This window comes from Equus przewalskii, chromosome 3 (genome assembly GCF_037783145.1).
Source record: "Equus przewalskii isolate Varuska chromosome 3, EquPr2, whole genome shotgun sequence".
NCBI classification, from domain to species: Eukaryota; Metazoa; Chordata; class Mammalia; order Perissodactyla; family Equidae; genus Equus; species Equus przewalskii.
The window spans coordinates 80402794-80425635 of record NC_091833.1 but is presented as its reverse complement, the minus strand read 5'-3'; the positions used below and the strand labels follow the sequence as shown (position 1 = coordinate 80425635).

Below are 22842 nucleotides of genomic sequence, written 5' to 3'. Positions count from 1 at the left end.
GGAATTGTCTTTCTGAGTCTTGAATCTGATATGTCACTTCCCTGCTTAGAAAACTTCTCTAACTTTCTGATGTCAACAGAATAAAGTTTAAGATCTTTACATGGCACTATAATAATAATTTGCCTCCACTACCCTTCCACATCTTGTTTCTTGTCCTTGCCACTTTGTTTATAGTCTCTCTCCCCCTACGGAAGTAGTGTATTCCCATGACTTTGTTCAAACTGTTCTCCTTTCCTGGAATGTCCTTTGCCTTCCTTTACATGTTGAAAGTCTAGTACTCATTAGTTAATAAAGCTTAGGATCCTTAGACAGAATTCGTCACTCTCATCTCTATTTGTACCTGAATATATAAAGTTCATCACAAAATGCCTTGCATTTGTATACTTAGCTGTAAACATAGATGGCGCAACAAGGTCCTTGAGAACAGGAAACATACTTTATATTCCTCTCTATCATTCTACTGACTAGCAAAACAGTGGGAAATTAATACACAGTTGTTGAATTGTTATAATGCAATATTACAAAAAAACTCTGAAATTTTAGGAATCCATGTCTACTAATACAGACAACTCTGAAGGGTCTGGAGTAATAGAAGAAAGTGTGTATATACACATATACTTTGCCTATATATACATGTATTACACATACACATGTATACGTATGCATGTCATACATATATATTTCAAAATATCAGATTTTTTTGAAAAGTCATTTATATTTGGCCAGTTAAGAGAGTCTAGGGGCTGGCCCCGTGGCTGAGTGATTAAGTTCGCGTGTTCCACTTTGGTGGCCCAGGGTTTCGCCTGTTTGGATCCTGGGCGCAGACATGGCACCGCTCATCAGGCCATGCTGAGGCAGCATCCCACATGCCACAACTAGAAGGACCCACAACTAAAATACACAACTATGTACTGAGGGGCTTTGGGGAGAAGAAGGAAAGATAAAAACAATTGAAAAAATCTTTTTTTTTTAAAAAAAAAAAGAGTCCAAGCAAGTATGATAAAAATACTAGTACCAATTTTTAATCCCCCCATCTCCAGCCCCCATTAAGGCCTCTCTTTGCATGATTTTGCAAAAGTAGGGGAGAGGAGGAAGCTGTGACCTTATCTACTATCCCCCAATCAATATTTTAGACAAGTAGGGCAATGGATATCAATGTAAGTAGCAGCCATGGGTAATAATTCTCAGATCTATTGAATGGCAAGGCTATTTCAATATTGAGATTAAGCAAAGAACGTATGAAATATAAAATTAAGACCACACTCCTTTCTTAGGATCACATGAAACCAACATTAATTACTATTCTGCCAACACATATCATTACTTACCAAGGTTAAATGAGTGAGCAAGAGGTTGGTTTTACGATTTGCTTCTTGCATAATGGGCAAGAAGTTTTAAATTATTCCAAGAGAAATCCACCTTTAAAGAATGTTTCAAAATAACACTTCCTAAATTCAGAAATGTTAATGCTGCTTCTACTTTGTATGGAGTGATGGAAAATTAAAAAAAACCAAACACCCAAATCCAAACCAATTAGCGGAGTTTAATTTTAATAAAATTTCTTTTAAAAGAAATCTCAGTTTTGCTACTTACTGCATTGTCTGTTCTACTTAACAAGAGGTAATTTCTCAGTAGTGGGCCTTGAAAAATATTACTAGAGACTTTTTTCATGTTTAGATCAAATAAATTCTCAGTTTAATATCCTGCTAGAGCTTTGTGGATACGGTTTTTTCCTTTTCACGTTATCAGATGACAAATGCCTCTGATACGAGGCTTTATGCTACACAAAGATCGCTATGTGAAGTCCCCAGGAAAGGCTTTCATGCATTAAAACAAGCTGAAATGTTAGAACTGCAAGAAAGCACTGGCTCTCCCACTTCTCAGGTTAGTTGGCAGTGATAGGAAAGTTAAAGAATAGGTGAAAACAAGGATGGAACTGATTAAAGAACAGAATATTAGCAGAGAAAAGAGAGAGAGAACCATCTTCCCAGGTAAAGCAAACCCTTATTGTTAAATCATTGAGGAGGTGTGTGGAAAGCTGTGGGCTCCTCTGGTACAGACTTTGAGATAATACGGAAAGGAGGACCTGGATTAAATCACATCTCCATGGATGCCTTTTGGTAGAGACTAGGAAGCGCACAAGTGACTCACATGATTCCAGAGCAGAAGAGACGATACTTTGTTACAAAGATGGCTGCAGTATGAGATCTGAGGTGTTGTCAGAATAGGCAATATAGACTGGGGAAAGTCATGCCAGGACGCAAGGAATCATAGCCTCAAATAACGTAGCACAAGATTTGGAAACAACAGCTACACACACCAACTGAAGATACCAAGATCATTTCAATGCAGGAGCTTAGGTTCGTTAGGTCAGTTACTGTATTCAGTAACAGTAATATGGTCTCTAGGTATGGAAAGCTGATAGCGGAAAGATGATAGATTTAGCTGTTAACAACCGCCTACTTTGTGCAACAATTTAACTCAGCCTGTTCTTCCCCTGGCCACATGAGCTTGGGGCTGCAATCCAGGAATGTGAGTTATACTGAAACTAGCAAAATAATAGCCTTTGACTCCCAAACGCCACCTGTAAAATTACTGGATAACTAATTGCCAATTTTTTCCCGTTTGGTGAAAATGGTCTTCCTATTTAGGGACTGCAGTTGCAGCTTGAACTAGCTTGGCTAAAAGGGGAGCTATATTAGCTCGCATAACCAGGAAGATGAGGAGTGCTGTTGGGAAGGACCAGAACAGGGACCTGGTGTTGCCTGCATTTTCTCTCTTCATCTCTCATCCGCTTTATTTGGGCTTTTATTTTTGGCTTTATCCTCCCAAGCTGGGTGATCTGATAAAATGGAACCACGGTTAGTATCAGTTTCAGGGCTCACAACTTCCCAGGTTCTTAAGAAGAGAAAAAAGGGCTGTTCCCGCATAGCTCTCATTTATAAAATAAAATTAAAAAGAAATCACAGGGAAGAACCCTAATTGGCCTGAGTTGGATCACTTTCTACTCCCTGGATCAGTACCGAGCTTAGGATATTGGTTCCTGGAGTCAGATCATATGCACAAATTAACTTTCACGAATTCAGCTATGAGAGTTAAACGGGGGAAAAACAAGAGAGACGATGGATACATGTGGGTGATGCTGTCGGCCACTGAGCACAGTGAGTCTGAGTGCAGAGATGTGACTCTGCTCTTCCCGAGGTCAGTCTCAACTCCCAGTGTTTGTAATGGCCTGAGAACCTGGAGCAAAGGTCCAGAAAGTAATTTCATATAACATGGCCCATAAATGCAAGCTTGCCACTCCCTCTGGTACTCAGCTGGAGAAACAGTAATCGGTTTCAATACTGGGGGAAGAAATGTCACAGTGGCCTTCACGAGAAGAAGATAATTATACCGTATGGGTGTTGAAAGGATTTTCAAGGACAGTTTTAACTACACTTGAATTTCTTCCCACAAGCTGACATTAAAACCTAGGCCCTGTTTAGGATTACTCCGAACTCTATTAACATGGGTCTGGGGGCCCATCCCTCAACCAGTGGTGCTGTCCTTTAGGAAGGGAATGGCGGCTTCCATTTGGACTTAAAGGTAATAGCAATTGGAGGTGCAATTCCCCCCAAAGGGAGGGTCCATCTCCAGGAGAGTAGGGGAGGAGTGCTTGGGAGCAAAACAACAGAGATCCTTTACACTGACTTCAGATATTCGGACTTCTATGCCAATTGTGTAAATGTAATATTGCAGATTAGTAAATGTTTTAAGTGTGGTATGCTTTTTGGACACAGATAATAGTCCCTGGTTATATCTATCATTAACTAGTTATTAAAGTATAATTAACATTGTTAGAAACTGACATTATTCTGTAAAATAGACTTAATTATATAAATCAAGTGTAATTACCAGGCCATGTTGCTTTTAGATACAAGCCAGCTAAGAGCAATATTCTAGTCAATTCTCCTGTTTGACAGATCTCTATTAAAAGAAAACCTTCCAGCTTCCTTTCAACAAAAGTGGCCAAACATTACTGTAATTCAAGTTACTTCAATGAACTTAGAAAACTTACCTGTTTTACTACTTAAAACCCACTATATCTTCAATATACTTGTTTGATTATTTCAAACAGTTTCTTTGGGGGGGTGAGATTGGAGATAAAGAGATTATAAGAATACGAAAATCATCCACTGTCCAAAATATATTGGTATATATTGGTCCAATATTTTTGAAAGCAAATATAGAAATATTTTTTTAAAAATTAGGGCTAGGGGCTGGCCCAGTGGTGCAGAGATTAAGTGTGCACGTTCCACTTCTCGGCGGCCCGGAGTTCTCCGGTTCAGATCCCGGGTGCGGACATGGCACCGCTTGGCATGCCATGCTGTGGTAGGCATCCCACATATAAAGTGGAGGAAGATGGGCATGGAGTTTAGCTCAGGGCCAGTCTTCCTCAGCAAAAAGAGGAGGATTGGCAGCAGATGTTAGCTCAGGGCTAATCTTCCTCAAAAAAAAAAAATTAGGCTAGAGTGTACATTCTGTTATATAACGTGCTTTTCTCACATCAGAGTATATTATGAAACTTTTTAATATTTGCGTAGTATTACATTATATGAACAAAGAATAATTCATTCAAACAACTGCATATTGTTGGATATTTAAATTCTTTTGTTCTTCTCTTAGCACAGTCTTATTTTAGCTTTGAGCATAAATAGTCTGCAATTCAGGTGATTTCCCTAAGTCAACACGGTGAGCACCTATTGCTTTGCTTGCCTGGCATCCATTTTTCCTCCTTCTGTTAACAGCACCCAACATTCCTTTGGGGAATCCCTTACCCAAATCTGAGTTCACGTGTCTTGAGTGGGGATGAGATCACTCCCAACTGGAGTAGAGCATTCCAGCCCATGGCCACAACGACTGTCTCAAAGATAGGCACAGTTCCCCTGCCTGGGCCAGGTGAAGTCCAGAACTTTTATGGGAATTATTGGGACCTAGGCATTCTTGCCACAGGAGGTTCTAAGCTGGTAGGATAGATCTGAAATTGCTGAGCCCCCCTATGGAGAAAGCATACATGAAAATAAAGATGACACAGAGGAAAGCAGGGCTGAGAAATGGAGAGACTGAGTCCTCGTTTTAACCCTGAAAGCCAATACACCTGGAGATTTTTCATTTTCATGAGTCAATAAATTGTTTTTCTGGCTTAAACCAATTTGATTTAGGGTTTCTGGAACTTCATTTGAAGTAATCCTAATTTTAAAAAATATTCAGAAGCAGAACTGTATTTTCAAATTATTTTCCCTAGAAGTTGTATCAAGTATCACACCACCAACAAAGATGAGTCTTCTATTGCATTTCCAGCATTAAATGTTGTTACTTTGAGAATCTTTGTCAACTTGATTTTTTTTTTGAGGAATATTAGCCCTGAGCTAACATCTGACACTAATCCTCCTCGTTTTCGCTGAGGAAGATTGGCCCTAAGCTAACATCTATGCCCATCTTCCTCTACTTTATATGTGGGATGCCTATCACAGCATGGCTTGATAAGCGGTATGTATGTCGCACCTGGGGTCCAAACTGGCGAAGCCCAGATGCCAAAATGGAGTGTATGAACTTAACCGCTGCACCACCGGGCCGGCCCTTATTTGATTTTTTTAAAGTCTCATATTTTGTGTTTAACGGCCAGTGAAGTAAAATTTAATGTTTAATAATTGTAAACATTTAATAATTTATTTAATAAATACAATATAATTTGTCTGTTGTAAATTATGTGTCTCTCTTGCCTATTTTTTTCTATCAACCTATCGTCTATGGATTGATTACAGTGATTTACTCTTTGACACTTGTAGAATGTATTTTTCCTCTGGATTTTATACTCTAAAAAAATAGGGGCCAGTCCCGTGGCCGAGTGGTCAAGTTCCCGCTTCACTGTTCGGATCCTGGGTGCAGACATGGCACCACTCATCCGGCCATGCTGAGGTCGCGTCCCACATGCCACAACTAGAAGGACCCACAACTGAAAATATACAACTATGTACCAGGGGGCTTTGGGGGGAAAAGGAAAAACTTTAAAAAAAAAAAAAGTTTATATTTTTCTGATTATAAAATATATTTATGGCAGAAATTTGGAAAACACAGTAAAATACAAACAAGAAAGCAAAAATCACTTTTAATACCACTACTCCCATGTAGTCTACATTGGGGAAATTCCCTCTAAATTTATATGTATTTAATATATTACTAGATTATAAGTGAATGTGTTTGTGTGTTTATAGCTTTTTAACTTATTTTATCACTTAAGATTACTTCACAGGAATTTCCCCCTTGTCATTAAATATTCCTCTAAATAGATCTTGAGTCCTCTCAGGAACCTGAGAAAAGCCAAGGACTCATTTTTCAGAAAAAAAAGAAGTCACATATCGAAAAGTCGAAGCATCATTTCAGGAGGTCCTGGAGTCGTCCATGGACTCTAGACTAGGAACTCTGGTTGTAAATGCACTAGGTAGCGTCTGCAGAGCAGTCTCCTGTATGAGTGCCCTGCAATTTGTTTAACCACGTCACATCAGGCGTGGGAGTATGGACTTTGGGATCCAAAAGCTTGGGTTCGAATCCTGACTCTACCCCTGCTAGGGGGTGATCAGGCAAATTTCTAAGCTTGTGAAGCCTATGATAAGGATTAAATGAGATGATCCATGTAAAGGCTTTGAAGATTGTGTGCTACCTAGTAAGCTCTCAATGTAGCTCCCTTTTAAAAATTTCCCTGATTGTTTCCTTAGGATAAACTCCTAGAAATATAATTACTGAGTCAAAGAAGATGCACATTCTTAGGGCTATCGTCATCTACTACCAACTTTTCTTCTAGAAAGGGTTCACCACTAGCAGGATGAGAGAGTGCCCAGTTGAGAGTATCCTTGCCACCATAACATAATATCATCTATTTCGGTCTTTTCCAATAGTGAAAAAATGGCATCTAATTGCTTCAATTTAATTTCTTTGGTTACAAGTGAGTGTGACTATTTTTTATATTTTGGTGACTCAAATTCCTTTTGTGATCTTGTGTGTCTTTTCATATCATTTGCCTTTTTTCCTATGGTGGTGTTTGTTCTTATTAATTTACAAAGCCGTTTTACAAGTTAGTGATATTAGCTCTTGGCTTTATATATGTTGCAAATATTTTTTCTCACTTTGTAACTTGCTTTTAACTTTTTTCAATGCTGTTTTTACTATACCAAAGCTTAACCTTCTTATGTAGCCTTATCTGCTGAGCTTTCCATTATGATTTCTTCCGTTACTTTTTTGCTTAGGAAGGTTTTCCCTACCCAAAGATGAGATACATTCTGGCCAATATTTTTCTTCATTATTTTGTTGCATTATTATTGTTATTATAATTAACTCTTTAATTTATCTGGAATTAATTTTGGTGTATGATGTGCACAAGGCTCTAAATTTATTTTCCCAAAAATAGCATATTTCTGAGCGCTATGTTGTTGTCTCTCCCTTCTGTGTACTCTCTCCCCTCTGGGTGGGCCAGACCCTCCTTCGTGGCAGCCAGAGTAAAGGGAGAGCAATCCACAAAGCTAAGTGACCCAAGCCAGCTCCCCAGTGTCACCACACCTGGAGAAGGAACTCTGTTTCCTCATCCCGGGGTTTTCCCCTAAATAGTGAAGGAGATCAGAAAGAAGAGGGGAGGGAGCAATATCTGCTTGCTTCACATTGACAGTAACCTCATCCGCAGAGAGACAGCAGGCCTACAGGCCCCAAGAAGCCCTCAAGACTGCAGGTGCAGCGTGATCCTGCTGATTTACAATCCAAATCCATCTTTTCTGCTTTTTGCTCTTCGCCCATTGCACAAACCGCCTCCCAGATTCCTCCCCGATTCCTCCCGGAGCCCCGAGAGGAGCTAGTCGGATGACTTGGTCTGCCTCTGATTACTGCTTATTTGATTTGATTGTGGATTTTAACATCGTTAACACGAGGACGGGGCAAATAGGAGCGGTGCCGGCAGAGTTGGGCTTCAGCTCATCCTCTGCCATTTGTCTTCGTCCCTTATCTCATCCTGTGGTTTCACGTGTAAGACTCAGTGTTGCCTCCTCCTCATCGTGTCAGTTTCTCTAACCACTCCCCTGGATACACTCACTTAAGGCAAGTATTCAGGTGGCATGATTCATTGTATATCTGAGTACCTTTCTTTTGTTTATATAAGCTTAAATGAAAACTTGGAATATTTTTGGTCACATCCCACTTCCTTCAAAGCTGTATGGATGTTACGGCATTGTTTTCTTGGGTTTACTGTTTTGGGAAGCATGAGGGTGTGTTATTTTCCTAAATGCTTTTGGAAGCACTGCCCTTTGGAATTTATGGTCTCATGGAGAAGAAGTACATGATTCATTTGTGATGAAGAATGCAATATGCTGTGAATTTAGTCTTATTTTTTATATTCTCTGTCATTTTCATGAGGTTCGGGGAGGAGAAAATATAAACACACGGGCGCAGTCCACCATTGGGAAATGGAAATCCCCCAGCTTCCTGTGATGTCAGAAAAAGGGGCAGGGACAAGCCCCCAGGAAGAAGAGGAAGATTCTCTCTGGGATCTTGGCTCGGCTAAGGCTAAGACCTCGGCCTAGAAATTCCTACTGTTGGCTTTCACAGCTCAGCTGGCTGTCACTTTACGGTCACTCCAGACAGCCAGAGGCTTTCTCAGACGCAGGAGGTCCCTTTCCTTTGCAGATGCATCTGGTGACTGACGTAAACTTGTTGGGTCAACATTCCCAAGAACTCTGAATTTGATTTGTTTGGGGATAAATCTGTCTGAAGCAGTGAAGCTCACCACTTTATTTCTTTTCAGGCCCTTAATCCTAACGCCAGGGCTATGCTCCCAATGCTTCATAAATCTCTGGCCACTGAAATATTCTCTCCCCATCTGCCATTTCTCACGGAGACTTTTCTTAGCAGAGCTCTTCCTTGCGCTCTTTCAAGACACATCACCTTTCACATTCAGCGGGTCCTTGTGGGTTTGCTTGATGAGTCATAGAGACTTCCCTGTGCCTCAGTTTTCTTGGGTGTAAAAATCGAGCTAATAGTATCTTTCCCACGGCTCTGCTGTGAGAATCAAATGAACAATGCACACTCGCACAACACTTGGCTCAAAAAACACTGGTGGTGTGTTACTTTCTACATTAAATTCGAACATAAAGATCTTGTGCAAAAGTTGTTTGCAAATTAAAACCAGATATTGTGTCTTGCTATCAGAGAACCGCACATACGCAGTCAAGCGCCCCTCTCGATGCTGAGGGTTGCCGGCCATTTGAACAGCGTATATGGTGTATTTGCGTGCACAGATAAGCTTATTATTATTTTTTTTACTCTATGTGTCTGAGTCTCTAGATTTCATTATCTAAGAGGCAGAGCCCATCAGAGAACTTGATCAGCAGCCAGGCACGGTTTTTTCTTCTTCTTGTCCTTTGTCAGGTCTTTGTTCCGCCCCTGGCTACACTCTAACAGAACCACTTACTGGTGATTAAAAGGAGGGACTTGGCGGCGGGGCGGGGCCTGCGGGCGCGGGGCCCGGCGATTGGGTTCACCCCGGGGGGCCGCGCTCTCTTAAGTGCCAGCCAGCTGGCGTCGCCGACCCCGGAGCCGGGGACCGACCCGCCGCATCCGACGCCGCGGAGACGTCAACGGCGAGCGGCCGAGGCTTGCAACCGAGCCGCGTTTGGCGGCTGCGACGGACGGACAGACGGACGGACGGCGGCGGCGATCGAAGGACGGAGCGCGGCGGGAGGGAACAGAAACGCAGCCCTGCCGCCTCCCGCCGGCAGCGCCATGGACGGCTCCGACAACGCAACCCTGCTCTTCGCCCTGTCTTCCCTGCAGCCGGACAACTACACGCTGCCGCCCAATGCCAGCAGCCTGAGCCCCGGCCCGGACGTCCCCGGCGCTCCTGCCTCCAGCGCCGGCCCCAGCGCCGCGCTCAGCCTCGGGCCGGGTCCCGGCGCCAGTCTCAGCCCCGGCCCCACGCCGACCCCGAAGCCGACGGGCAGCAGCCTGGCGGGCGGCGCGGAGGGCCTGGGCGCTTCCCCGTTCCCCCGGCCCGGGGCCCCCCACGAGCCCCCGTTCTGGGACACGCCGCTGAACCACGGGCTGAACGTGTTGGTGGGCGCCGCCCTGTGCATCACCATGCTGGGGCTGGGCTGCACCGTGGACGTGAACCACTTCGGGGCGCACGTCCGCCGGCCCCTGGGCGCCGGGCTGGCCGCGCTCTGCCAGTTCGGCATCCTGCCGCTGCTGGCCTTCCTGCTGGCCCTCGTCTTCTCGCTGAACGAGGTGGCCGCCGTGGCGGTGCTCCTGTGTGGCTGCTGTCCCGGCGGGAATCTCTCCAACCTTATGTCCCTGCTGGTTGACGGCGACATGAACCTCAGGTACGGGGCTGTCTGTTCCTTGGGCATCTTTCGCATCCCAACCAACCGCGTTTAGAGCCAGGGGTGAAGACGGAGGAGCAAGGAAGGGGAGGCGGTTGGAATGAGGCGTGGAAGAGGGAAAGAGAGAGTGGAGGAAGATGTTGACGCCCGGGCTTTAGAAGTCAAGGCGGACCAAGAAGAGGTAGTGTTGTAGGGGGAAAGATCTAGACGGGGACGGAGCTGCTCTAAGGGTCTTGAGGTTTCAGCCACAGCTCTGTCAGCATCCTCCCTGAGCGTCGGGCTGTCAGCGCAGGTCTTCGACCCCTGGAAGACAAAGGGAACTGGGAAGTCTGAAGCTAGGACTCTTAGGAAATGCAAAAGCGAAATAGGGCTCTTGGCCCTGCTAAAGAGAGTAATCTCACATATAGGACAATATAATTGAGTTCTATCTGACAAGTAGTAAGTATTCAGCAGCTGTACCTTATCTCACAGGGTGCTTTGGAGGATTAAAAAAGAAGAGGAAAGAAAAAATGTTGCTTGCCCTCAAAATCATCCAGACTATAGCCAGCTCAGTAGGCTTTGTGAAGCTGGAGGCAGCAGTCCTGAGATTTTGTGTTCTTGCCTGGGGTTCCTGTGTCCGTTGGGCCTGGACCTGCTGCTCTCTTGTGCTCCCCTCTGGTAAAGTAGGTTCTCACAGACTGCAAGCTGGGGGACTTGCGGTCTCCCCCTTTTCCAGATCCCCAGTGTACAAGAGAGAGGTTACCCCGTGTTCAAGAGAACCTCTTTGGCTCAAAGCCCTCTCTGACTCCTGTTCATTCCCTTTTCTGCAGCATCATCATGACCATCTCCTCCACGCTTCTGGCCCTGGTCTTGATGCCCCTGTGCCTGTGGATCTATAGCCGGGCTTGGATCAACACCCCACTGGTGCAGTTGTTGCCCCTGGGGGCAATGACGCTGACGCTCTGCAGCACGCTCATCCCCATTGGTTTGGGTGTCTTCATTCGATACAAATACAACCGGGTGGCTGACTACATTGTGAAGGTAAGGTCACTCTTCCCTTTAGATGCTCTACACGCTTGCAGGGTCCTGGGTCTCTGACCCACGGCTGCAATGCTAAGAAGTTTGGGAAAGAGGAGAAAGGAATGAAAAGGACTTGTCAGCCTTGCATGGATAAACTTAAAAAAGAAGTTTATGCCACAAAGATAATTTCGACCTTTGGAACTTCACAAATTATAGCTTTAATGAAAGCAGAGCTTAATTAAAAACGGCGTAAGAGAACTATCAGTACTCATAGGCGGAAACATATCATCGGGGGAGGGGGGGAAGATGGCAGTGCAATTAGATGGCAACATATTTCCCACTAGCAAATTGTATATTACTAAAAATCAAAGCAGATTAAATACAATTATTTTACTAGAATTTGTGCAGTATTTTAGAAATGAATTACTAATTTCTTAAACTGGAACTCTAATTCTGAGAAACTCTGTAGAAGTTTCCGTTAAAATGTTTTATTAATTTTCTAAAAATAAGTTGACACTAATAAGACTAAAAGTAATTTAAAAATTGCATCTTGGCAATATAATACAATACACTAAATATTGGCTTTAAAGCACAAAATAAAATAGTCCTGGATGAATAAAGCAGAATATATTGCCACTGCTAAATGTGTGTGTTTCTTTTCCTTCCCCATTGCGGTATGTCAAGTGGTTTCTATAGGTAGTGAGAGGATGGGGATTTTTATTATTTTGTGCAATATTTCTAGTATTGTTTTATTCTTAAAAAAAGATGGTTTTTACAGCAGTAGAGATTTTTCTAATAGTGGACTGGAGAAAAATTTAAATAGTTGTAAATTAGGCTTTCTTTGAAAACTCAAAAATCATAGTAAATAAGAGTAAACCATGAATAGGATTCTTATTTTAGGAAGTCAGTCAAATTAGATATGTAACTAATTACTATAGCATGCAAGGGAAATTCCTTTAGACAAATGAAGAGAAAAAGAGCCATTCCAATATTTCAGTTATGTAGATTTAGAAGACATAATCTTTTGTGTTTTACTTATACTAGCTTATTTTCTACAGTGATCTAATTATACAGAGGGGCTAACTTTTATTAATATGAAAAACAGAGTTCTTTTGTGTACATATATCCAGCCTGAGTAAAAGAAATTGTGCTCTATAATAAACATATATATCTGAATGTAATAAATATACATGGTTATGTAAATATACATATATGTTATATATTATGTATAATATACTCATAGATAATCTTGAGATGCATTAAGAACTTATTAAGCTTAATCATTAAAGCTAATACTATTAATGTGATGACATTTACTATAAAACCTTAGGAATTCTAGAGAAAGTCAATCAAATGAGCTATTTCAATGCTAAAAACATAAACATAAAAACATATATTTAGGTAACAGACAGTTCAATAAGACTGGCTAAGTTTAAGGTAAACCTATCTCTATTCCTTAGCCAGCACACAAGTAAGATGCGGTTTATAACATTTTTATATTTTGCAAATACTTTAAAATGAGCATTCGGTGTCAAAGCTCACCCAAATGATTTAAAATAGTTCGAAGGAAACTTTGGAGCCAATATTTTCACAATGAAGAACCAGATTTCCTGTCAAAGCTTTTAATGTGGACACACTTTGAAACTTAATATAAGAAAAGTTTCTGGGCTGGCCCGGTGGCACAGCGGTTAAGTGCGCACATTCCGCTTTCGTGGCCCGGGGTTCACCAGCCCAGATCCCGGGTGTGGACCTTGCTCTGCTTGTCAAGCCATGCTGTGGTAGCCGTCGCACATATAAAGTAGAGGAAGATGGGCACAGATGTTAGCTCAGGGCCAGTCTTTCTCAGCGAAAAGAGGAGGATTGGCAGCAGATGTTAGCTCAGGGCTATTCTTCCTCAAAAAAAGAAAAGTTTTGATTTATAATAGTTTGGTTTCTGCCAATTGTACATTTGTAGCATGAGTACCTTACATAATAATTATTTCAGCATCCTCTAGGGTAGACTTTTTGACCAGCCCAGATAAATTTTAAATAATTTTTAAAGAGTATAAAGTATATGCCAATCCCACAGACCCCAAAGGGATTTCCTCCCAGATATCCAGGGAACAGGAGCAACACTTAAACTGTTCTTCTGGATCTGCAGTCTCCTTCACAAATGCCCACTCCCCCGTTCTAAGAAAACAAGCTAACTACCAATCTGAAGGAGAAATAGGAGAGGAATCTTTAGGTTTCCATCTTACCATTTACACAGCCTGTCTTACTTGAATGAGTGGAATGTACTAGTCAGACATCAAGATGACACAATGTTTCATACAGTCAGTTGTTTTATATCTAAAAGCCATCTATTATATATAATGATTCTTAACCATCTAGAGACTTACAGGTGGGAGGTGTCTCATGAACAGATGAAAAGAGGGGAAGTTGCAGAATTGCAAAGAATTCCTCACATGTTACTTTTCCCCCCCTCTTACATAATCTAGAAATTGGTAATTGGTTTGATATTGCTAACAATCCTCTGAGATATAAAGTATTTTAAAGGTTAAAAATATCACACACTAAGTTTCATAAATTTTAATAGTATTTTCTCTCATGTGTAAAACCGGAATTAATTTCTTATGGGAAACATGGGGTCCTGTTCACGGAAAGTCATGTCCATTTGCCCACTCTATGCATGAGACCATACCTGGTGTGTCGGGTTCAGTTGTAAGTGCTCTGTTTTTAAGAGGTGCATTTACAAATTAAAAGCATGCTCCGAACAGTCAGGACTCCAAACCAGTTATATGGTGGAGGCTGAAAGCCTGGGGACAATCTGCCTGGAGAAGATAGCAGTTTTTTAAACTTTTGAAGGCTATTTTGCAAGGGGAGTAGTCTGGTCTGTGTTGTTCCTGAGGGCCTATCCAAGACAATGGCTAGCAGTTACAGTTACAGAAGGAGAATTGTTACTAGATATAGTGGGCCTCCAGACAATTAGAGCTGTGACGGTAGGTCCAGATGCCTCCTCAAGAGGTGATCTACCCATCTTCAGAAAGATTCTGGCAAAGACTTTTTACGGCAAAGATCTCCATTCTGTGCAGGAGGTCAGACTAGATGGGTCTCTTCTTCCAAGCACCTGGATATCTCCTGCCTGAATTCGTCTCCAACTATCTATTTTTGATGGCTTGTTTATCCATTTTCTATTACTAGGTTTCCCTGTGGTCTCTGCTAGTGACGCTGGTGGTCCTTTTCATAATGACTGGCACTATGTTAGGACCTGAACTGCTGGCACGTATTCCTGCAGCTGTTTATGTGGTAGCAATTTTTATGCCTTTGGCTGGCTACGCCTCTGGCTACGGCTTAGCGACGCTCTTCCATCTTCCACCCAATTGTAAGAGGACGATATGCCTGGAAACAGGGAGCCAGAATGTGCAGCTCTGTACCGCCATTCTAAAGCTGGCCTTTCCACCACGATTCATAGGGAGTATGTACATGTTTCCCTTGCTTTATGCGCTTTTCCAGTCGGCAGAAGCAGGGATTTTTGTTTTAATCTATAAAATGTATGGAAGTGAAATACTGCACAAGCAAGATCCTCTAGATGAAGATGAAGATACGGATATTTCTTACAAGAAACTAAAAGAAGAGGAAATGGCAGACACTTCGTACGGCACAGTGAAAACAGATAATTTAATGATGATGGAAACCACTCAGACTTCACTGTAAACATGGAGATACACAGGAGCCTCTATCTTGCTGAAGTATTACTTCATATTTATGGTCTGTGATAGAGTATATGGTTTACATAAAGGATAACAATTAGTTCACATTATCGTACATGTAACAATTTTGATTTTCCCATTGTAAGGTTGCATGGTATATTAGCCAAACGTTTTCACAAATTACAAATCAATGTCGTAATATAACTTGCACCTGGGACTGCTGAAGTGACTTCTGAACAAGTTAAATCTGCCCTTTGGTTTTCACTGTTACTAATTTCTATAACTGTTTCCAGTATGTTAACTCTTAGAAAACAGGGTCTTGGAAATGTAGATTTTTGGTGCACTATCTGATATGAAAAAAACACGAGCTATATTTGTAAAGCATAAGTGAGTTTAATGTAATTGTTGTTTAAAAAAAACTGTGCTTGCTCCACTTATAAATCCTTGACACTGTTGAATTTTGACCTGTATTCAGAAAAATCCTCACAGGTCAATTAAACAATGAAATAGAGTATTTTATTGTCAAACCTGTATCAAATCAGAGCAAAATTACATTAATGTATTCGATTACTTAATCTGGTCTATTGGTAAAGAACAGCCAACATTTTCGCAGCGGACGAAGCATTTCCATTTCAATTGGGGACTGATTTTGGTTCTTCTGCATTTAGGTAAACACACCCCAAATCAATTTATCTTTTGGAGGGATGATTTGGTTAGGAAAATCTGTAGAACTATGCACCCCAGAGAAGAGCAATAGTCATCAGCACCTCGTGGTCCTCAACACAACCTCGTGGTCTCCATTGGGAGGGTGGGGGAAGGGGGAGGAAGGACGTTCCCCAGGGGAGAAAACAGCCTAACTAGATAGGGATGCCCTAGAGGGCTTTCCCTATGACCAACTGAGAGGGTTCAGTGGGTAGGCTTCTCAGAGCAGCTCTGAGATAGTTTAACTATAATTTGAGGTCATAGGTAGCAGACCCAAAGCAGTTCGGTAAAACCTCGCGTTTTTGCTCACTCGCCAGAGGCACCAGCCTCGCCTCAGCTTTCCGGGCGGCGCAGACACCTGCAATCAGCAGGGCATAGGAACCACCTGGAACAGCTGGTTCTCTTGGAATCCTCTTCTCCGCGGGCAAGTTCACTTACAAATCAGTTCTTGCAGCACAAAGAAAACCTTCTCTCCAGATCATCCAAGGGCATTTGTGCCCACCTCTGAGTGTGGAAAATTTCCACGCAGAGAAGATCGAGGTGGGGCCCCCTCGGCGGGGACGCGGGGACCCGGGCCGGCGGCGGGAAGGGTGCGGGGGGCCGCGCGCGAGCGGTGGTGGGGCGGGCGCTCGCTGCCTCCGCGGGGCCGCCTATTTAGGGCGCGGCGGGCTGCACGGCCGGGCTGCGCCTATGGCTGCCCTGGGGGACGAGGGGCTGGACGGTTACATGTACCCGGCGTGCGCCCCCTGCTCATACCCGATCCCCTACCTGCCCGCCGCTAAGGGCAAGGGCGCGGCGGGCGGGGCCGACTGGCGGCACCGGGGCGGGAGCTACCCTCCCGCCTCCTCCTCGTCGTCGTCATCCTCGGCCGGGGCGGCCCCGGCGGCTCTCCCGGGCTGCGGGCAGCTGTCGGCCGCCGACTACTTCGACAGCTACCAGCGGGCGCAGCTCATGGCCCTTCTGTCGCAAGTGAGCCCGAGCCTGGCCCCGGCACTGCGCAGGGCCGGCGGCCGCGACGTGGCGGTGCAGGTGAACCCGCGCCGCGACGTCTCGGTGCAGTGCTCGCTGGGGCGGCGCACGCTGCCGCGCCGGGCCCGCGACCCCGGCTCCCCGGCCGGCCCCGGGCCTGGACCCCTCCCCGAGGGCGCGGGCGGCGGCTCAGCGTCCCCGCAGCCGGCGCGCCAGGGCCCCGGGCGGGGCAGCCCCCCGAGCAGCGCGCCGCGGCCCGTGCGCTTCCCGCGCACCGTCGCCGTGTACTCGCCGGTGGCCTCCCGCCGCCTCACCACCCTCCTGGAAGGGGCCGGGGGCGCGGCGGGGGAGCGAGGGCCGCCCTCTCCGAGGCCCCGAGGCCCCGAGGCGGGAGAGACGTCGGTGAGGACGGCACCCCAGCAGCCGCAGCCGCAGGACGAGGAGGAGGAGGACGAGGCCCAGGGCGCGGGGTCTGGGCTGCCGCCGCGGGAGGCACCGGGAGGGGAGGCGGCCCCGGGGCGCGCGCCGAGCAGCCTGGAGCAGCCCCCGCCGGGCGGTATGGCCCAGGCTGCCACGGGCGAGAGGCCGTCGCTGCGGAGCCCCGAGCCGGGCAAGGAGCGCCTGCGCTTCCAGGTGAGTCCCAGTCGGGCTGGGGGCCTGGCCGGGGCAGGAGAGCCCGGCGCGCGGCGTCCCCGGTCCCTGGGCTGCCCTCGTCCTCCGCCGCTCCGGGCACGTGGAGGCGCCGGGCTCCCCTGGGGCGGGCCGCGGCGGGGCCGCAGCGGCTTCCGCAGTAGAAGGAAAGCGAGCGTAGGCTGCTTGTTGTTTGCGGTGCTGTGCAGCGAGTCGTGCTTTTAACATTCTTATTCTGAGCGTATCCGCAGTATAAGACCCTGACCGTGACCCTGTGGTCCTGTGTTGATCCCGCATGTGGATGATTTAGGATGAGTACGCAGCGGAACATCGGAAGGTGACCTTACTGGCAGGAGAGCTAGTTCCCAAGGACTCCACTTACTTTTCCGAATTCGATGTGGCAAAGCTGGAATAGTCGACTACTGGGGTCGTGGTCGGCTCTGCCCCACCTGACTTTTGCCCGCATTTCCCAAGCTTCTTTTGGAAGCTAGAACTGCTGAAGTGCCTGCCTTAGGATCTTTCCTTGCTCTTAAAAAGCGCCCTTGTTAGAAACCTCATCCTGCTGGAGCGCTTGGGCGGTTGTGTGTTGCTGCCTGAGAGAGCAGCGGGCTTGGAGGGCCAGCTCGCCCCGGCTGAGCCCTGCAGGGCTGGAGTACACTGAGGTGGTTGTAACCTGGGGCAGTGGGAAGGCTGAGAGGGTGGAGGAGGCCTTTGGGGTCCCTTCCACAGTCCCCCCAGGGCTGTTTGGTTGCGGGGGAGGGAGTGGTGGGGTTGCGAATCAAGCAGTTTATACACCAGCTATGTGTGATCTTAAGTAACCTTCCTAAAGGCCTAACTCCAAAAACTTGTTTATAACTTATTTCTCACTGAGAGGGAAGAAGATAAGCTTAAGAGTAAGATAATACTACTTTAGTTCATGGTAAGTGTGAATTCTGGCTTATCCACAGCTGAGAAGCACTGCTGTCCCATGGAAATTTAACTAGCAGCATAATCTTGGGTGAACACCTCAAAGTATTTTAGGATGCTGAGTCTTACTTCTTCAGTGTAACCACTTCCATATGTGTATGTCCTACAATCAAACTTTATCCTCCAGAGAAAAGGCCTCCCTTAAAGAATCTCAAGGTTCAGGAACCCTGGATGTTTGGCTTTTCCCTTGTGGGTCTGAGGGAAACACCTACTTAGTAATCTGTCAATTACTTTGCTTTATGAACCAAGTTAATGATGGCGTATCAACTTCCGTGGGCCCATGCTTGCTTATCTGCTTGATTAAGCTGTTAGCTCACCCAATTATTATGTTGTAGAGACTAACTCGAACCTGATCCTACTTTCCTCCAGGATCTGAACTGAAGTTGTCAGTTTTAAGTATCACATAGACCGTTCCCAGCTTCTGAAATAAAGGACAGTTGAGATGCCATGTTGGTTGAACTTGGGTCTCCTTTGGTTCAGTTCCTAGAGCAGAAGTATGGCTATTACCACTGCAAGGACTGCAACATCCGGTGGGAAAGTGCCTACGTGTGGTGTGTACAGGGCACGAACAAGGTAAGAACACGAGCTGACATCTTCTGGACAAAAGGGTCGGGAGGGTTTTGCTTTAAGTTTTCCCTCTCTCCCATCCCAGGTCTACTTCAAGCAGTTTTGCAGAACTTGTCAGAAGTCTTACAACCCTTACCGAGTGGAGGACATCACCTGTCAAGTAAATCGAATGTTTGCATCTTGTGTCTGAACTGGGGAGCGAGAGAAGGGCTTCAGGCAGTTTCTTGAATGTGTTTCCTTAGCGAGGACAGGTTCCCAGCAACCTAAGGTTTTGGTTGCTTTTTGGCAGAAGTCAGCGAAGTGTAATACTCAGTTGGGAAGTGGGGCCTTGGGCCTGGTTTCCTTCTCCCTTGCAAATCTCGCCCATGGTAGCATCTTCAGAGCCTGTCACCTCGTGTGCAGTCTAGAAGAATGCTTGCCTTACCTGCGACTCAGTCTAATAGATGAGAAAGCAAACTGAGCAGAATTCCTTTCTACGAATGTGAGGTGGTGAAGGTTGACTATTTACACAACTGCATTTTATAAAGCATGTACCCGAGTTAAAGTATTGAATGTAGGCATGGAGTTTTAAAGTTTGCCTCTCCTGAGAGTTTGCAAAGGGATTTGTTTTAAAGAAAATCCAAGTTGCTCAGCTTTATGGGGTTAACTGGTAACATGATCGTTTACTAGTAAGCAAGCACTGCTGCATGGCACTAAAGGGCTTAGATAATCTAAGAGAAAAGAAGTGACTAAACTTGCCTGTTACCACGCAGCTGGTGGAGCCTGACTTGCCAGCTGAGACAGCCTAGTCGATGCACTTGACTCCAGTCAGACATTGGAAGCATTAACGCCGTAGGGTGGGTGGAGGGAAACTAAGCATGGAAAACTTGGACTGAGACTGCGGGTGGAGTAGAGTACGGTTCTGATGTAGGCTGCCTTAACCGCTCTGCTCTTGGCTCAGCAGTTGCTGCTCTGCCGTCTGCCTCAGCTTGAGGTCATTTGCAGCAGGTGGAGGGCCACGGTCAGCCACCAATGCCAGGCCTGACCCACACCGGCCTCGCACCTTTAGCTTTCCTGGTCAAACGCCTCTCTCCCACTCATTTGTCCTTCACCCTTCTAGTGCAGGAAAAGATTTCCTTTTAGACAATTGTTTCAAAAGAAGCTTCACAATTCAGAATCGTGTGCACATGGGACCACGACCCCATGGTGAAACACCCTCTATTCCTAATCTTGTCATTACTAGGAAGGGATCTAGACAGAACAAGATTGCATAGGGCCTTGCTTAGAGTGCATTCAGTAAGTATTCGAATGGACTAGAAAAATAACCTTGGAGTTCTAGGAAGTCACCAAGGGTTTATCTTCTGTATGTACTTCTCATTTTGATTTCAGAGTTGTAAACAGACTAGATGCTCCTGCCCAGTAAAGCTTCGCCACATTGACCCCAAAAGGCCTCATCGTCAGGACCTGTGTGGGAGATGCAAAGGCAAACGCCTGTCCTGTGACAGCACTTTCAGCTTCAAGTATATCATTTAGATGAAAGTCAAAGAGGGGGAAAAAAGGTCCTGCTGGATGTGTGCTAGTGGGACAGCTAAGTTAGCTTTTTCCGTGCTCCTCCTTTCTGCCTCTCCCTTCTCAAGATATGTCAGGAAAGGCTGTGTTTTTGGCAAAGCCTTTAAATAAAAGTATTGCAAAACAATTGATAAATTGCATACAATCTTATTTTTTAAAATAAAGGCTCAGGAGAGCTCATCTTGTGCTCACAGTCTGGACCTGTCACTCTATCTCTAATATGATTCATTCATTGCATACGGAGTGGCTGGGCTCAGAAACTCATAAGCAAGATATTAACTGAAAAGCCGTCTAACCATTAAAATATTCTTCTGGGGAGATGGAGGCAGAGCCATGGCTTGATGTGTGAGATGACACTCTGGGTTATGCCCAACTCAGAACCCTGAGTGGCTGCCTGGCTGGGTGGCGGTGGGGGGGGGGGAGCTTCAGTGGGTACAGGTGATCTTAGTTAATAGGTAACTACTTGGGGAGGGAGGCTGGGAGAGCTAACCTGACTTGTTAATCACAATGTTACAGGTGTGGAACGGTGGCTAAGGGCAGCTTAAGGTGGTGAATAACGTCATCGATGGACTTCAGGTGGTAGCTTTTGTTTAAAAATATAGGCCTAAATGTACTTAACCCGAATTAGTTGGACAGGCAGTTTTGGCCTTTCTTGTCACTGGCAGCTCTGTAACTGGAACCGGTGTTTCTCGCCCTATAACATGGGGGTTCTCCTCCTCACTGTACCTCCAAGCTTCCTACCTGATTCCCAAGAGAATAGGGAGGCCCAGCCCCAGAGCTCCCGTGGTCCGTGGGTTGCAGGATGGTATTTCGGTTACAACCTCCGGGACTCAGATGAAATCAGAGTTTGAAGGCTGCTATTGGTTTCCTGGCTATGAAAACAACATAATTGGAACCAGGTGCTAATTATGCATCCTTCCAATTTTCTAACCAGCCTGTTTAGGTTAACCCTTCCTACCTTAGAGGGGCCATGGGAGGACATCTGTTAGCATCTTGGATGCTTGTGTCTAGATAAATACAGGGAATAAAAGAACCTGAAGTGAGTTTGGGGTCTCCAGAACCCATAGAGTGAGGGGAAAGGCCTCTGCATCCACATGGACCTAGGCAGGTGCTGGTAAAGATTCCTAGGCCCCCATCCCTACTGAATCACTGTCTGGAGTGAAGCACCCCAGGTGTTGCTTATGGAACTGAAGTGTGAAAACCATCAAGTGAGTCAGCCTTACTTGAGAAAAATATGGACGTGGCCTCTGCCCTTATGGAGCTTCCAGTTCAGTGGATAGATGGCCATTAATTCCTGCATTAAAAAAAATGGAAGTTCTACCACGTAATATGGAAGAGGTACTTAGTTAAGTGCCTGTAATAAACAGGGGATCTGACTTGGGGAGGTCAGGGAAGGCTTTCCTAAAAAATGACACTTCAGCTGAGCTGAAGTTCGGATGAGTTGAATTAGGCAGAGGGGAAGGAGAGGTTTTCCAGACTATGTTAACAACATGTGCAGAGGCCCAGCGGTAAAGAAAACCAGGAGGAGGCCACAGTGGTAGAATGCTCTGGAGAATGGGGTGGACATGCGGGCAGGCGAGACTGTTAGGCCCAGACAGGGAGGGCTTCTTAAAGCTTGCTCGGGAGGACTGGTGTTAATCGGTCATCAGTGAGAGTCCACTGAAAGGTTTTAAAGCTGTGGTGGGGCATGGTGACAAACAAATTCACCTTTAAAAAGAAATAATCACTCTGGCTGTACAGTGCATGCCTGTCAACCAGGAAGGAGACTTGCAGAGATCAGATAAAATGGTGGCGGGGCCAAAGAGAGATGAACGACAAGAACTGTAGGTCTGGGTGAAGGTGAGGTTTCATTCTAACACCTGTTACTACTGATTTGACTCGCGTGGCATGCAAGTGGTACCTCATATGCACTCAATGGGCATTTGCTGAATGAATGAGGGAACAATAGAGATATACCTGCACTGAGTCCTAAGACAAATTCAATCGCTATTAATATGGCTGTTAATCTTTAAGCTTAATATTGCTTGCCATTAATTTTCCCAATAGAGCAGCTAACCCTATTTTACAGTTGAGGACAGCAAGGATCAAAGTATGTTTTACTTAGTGGGCATTCAGACATTGAACAAAGTGGTACAGAAACTCACGGTGAGTTATGGTGATATGCTAGCAATGAGAAGGCACTGTCGAACTGTGTACCATTGGAAATTTATAAAATGTAATTTTTTTTCAAGCGAGAGATTGAGAGGCTAGAAGGAAATACCCTTGAATACTGTTGTCTTTGGATGTCAAGAGAAGTTACTCTACTTTTCTTCATATTTCCTACATTTGCTAAAGTGACAATGGATTACTTTGAAAATTTTTTTAAAATGCCATAA

General features: G+C 45.2%; 2 protein-coding genes across 2 annotated transcripts; both read left to right on the top strand.

The window, feature by feature from the left end:
• Positions 1–9554: 9554 nt before the first annotated feature.
• Positions 9555–15660, top strand: SLC10A4 (solute carrier family 10 member 4). Its single transcript, XM_070615009.1, has 3 exons — positions 9555–10397; positions 11207–11417; positions 14577–15660. The coding sequence occupies exons 1-3, from the start codon at positions 9802–9804 to the stop codon at positions 15087–15089; spliced, it is 1320 nt and encodes a 439-aa protein (XP_070471110.1). The 5' UTR covers positions 9555–9801; the 3' UTR covers positions 15090–15660.
• An 817-nt stretch (positions 15661–16477) lies between these two features.
• Positions 16478–20811, top strand: ZAR1 (zygote arrest 1). The gene is made up of 4 exons (XM_008521631.2): positions 16478–17389; positions 18833–18925; positions 19005–19079; positions 20288–20811. Exons 1-4 carry the CDS (start codon positions 16478–16480, stop codon positions 20429–20431), a joined length of 1224 nt encoding a protein of 407 aa, XP_008519853.2. The 3' UTR covers positions 20432–20811.
• The last annotated feature ends 2031 nt before the right edge of the window (positions 20812–22842 follow it).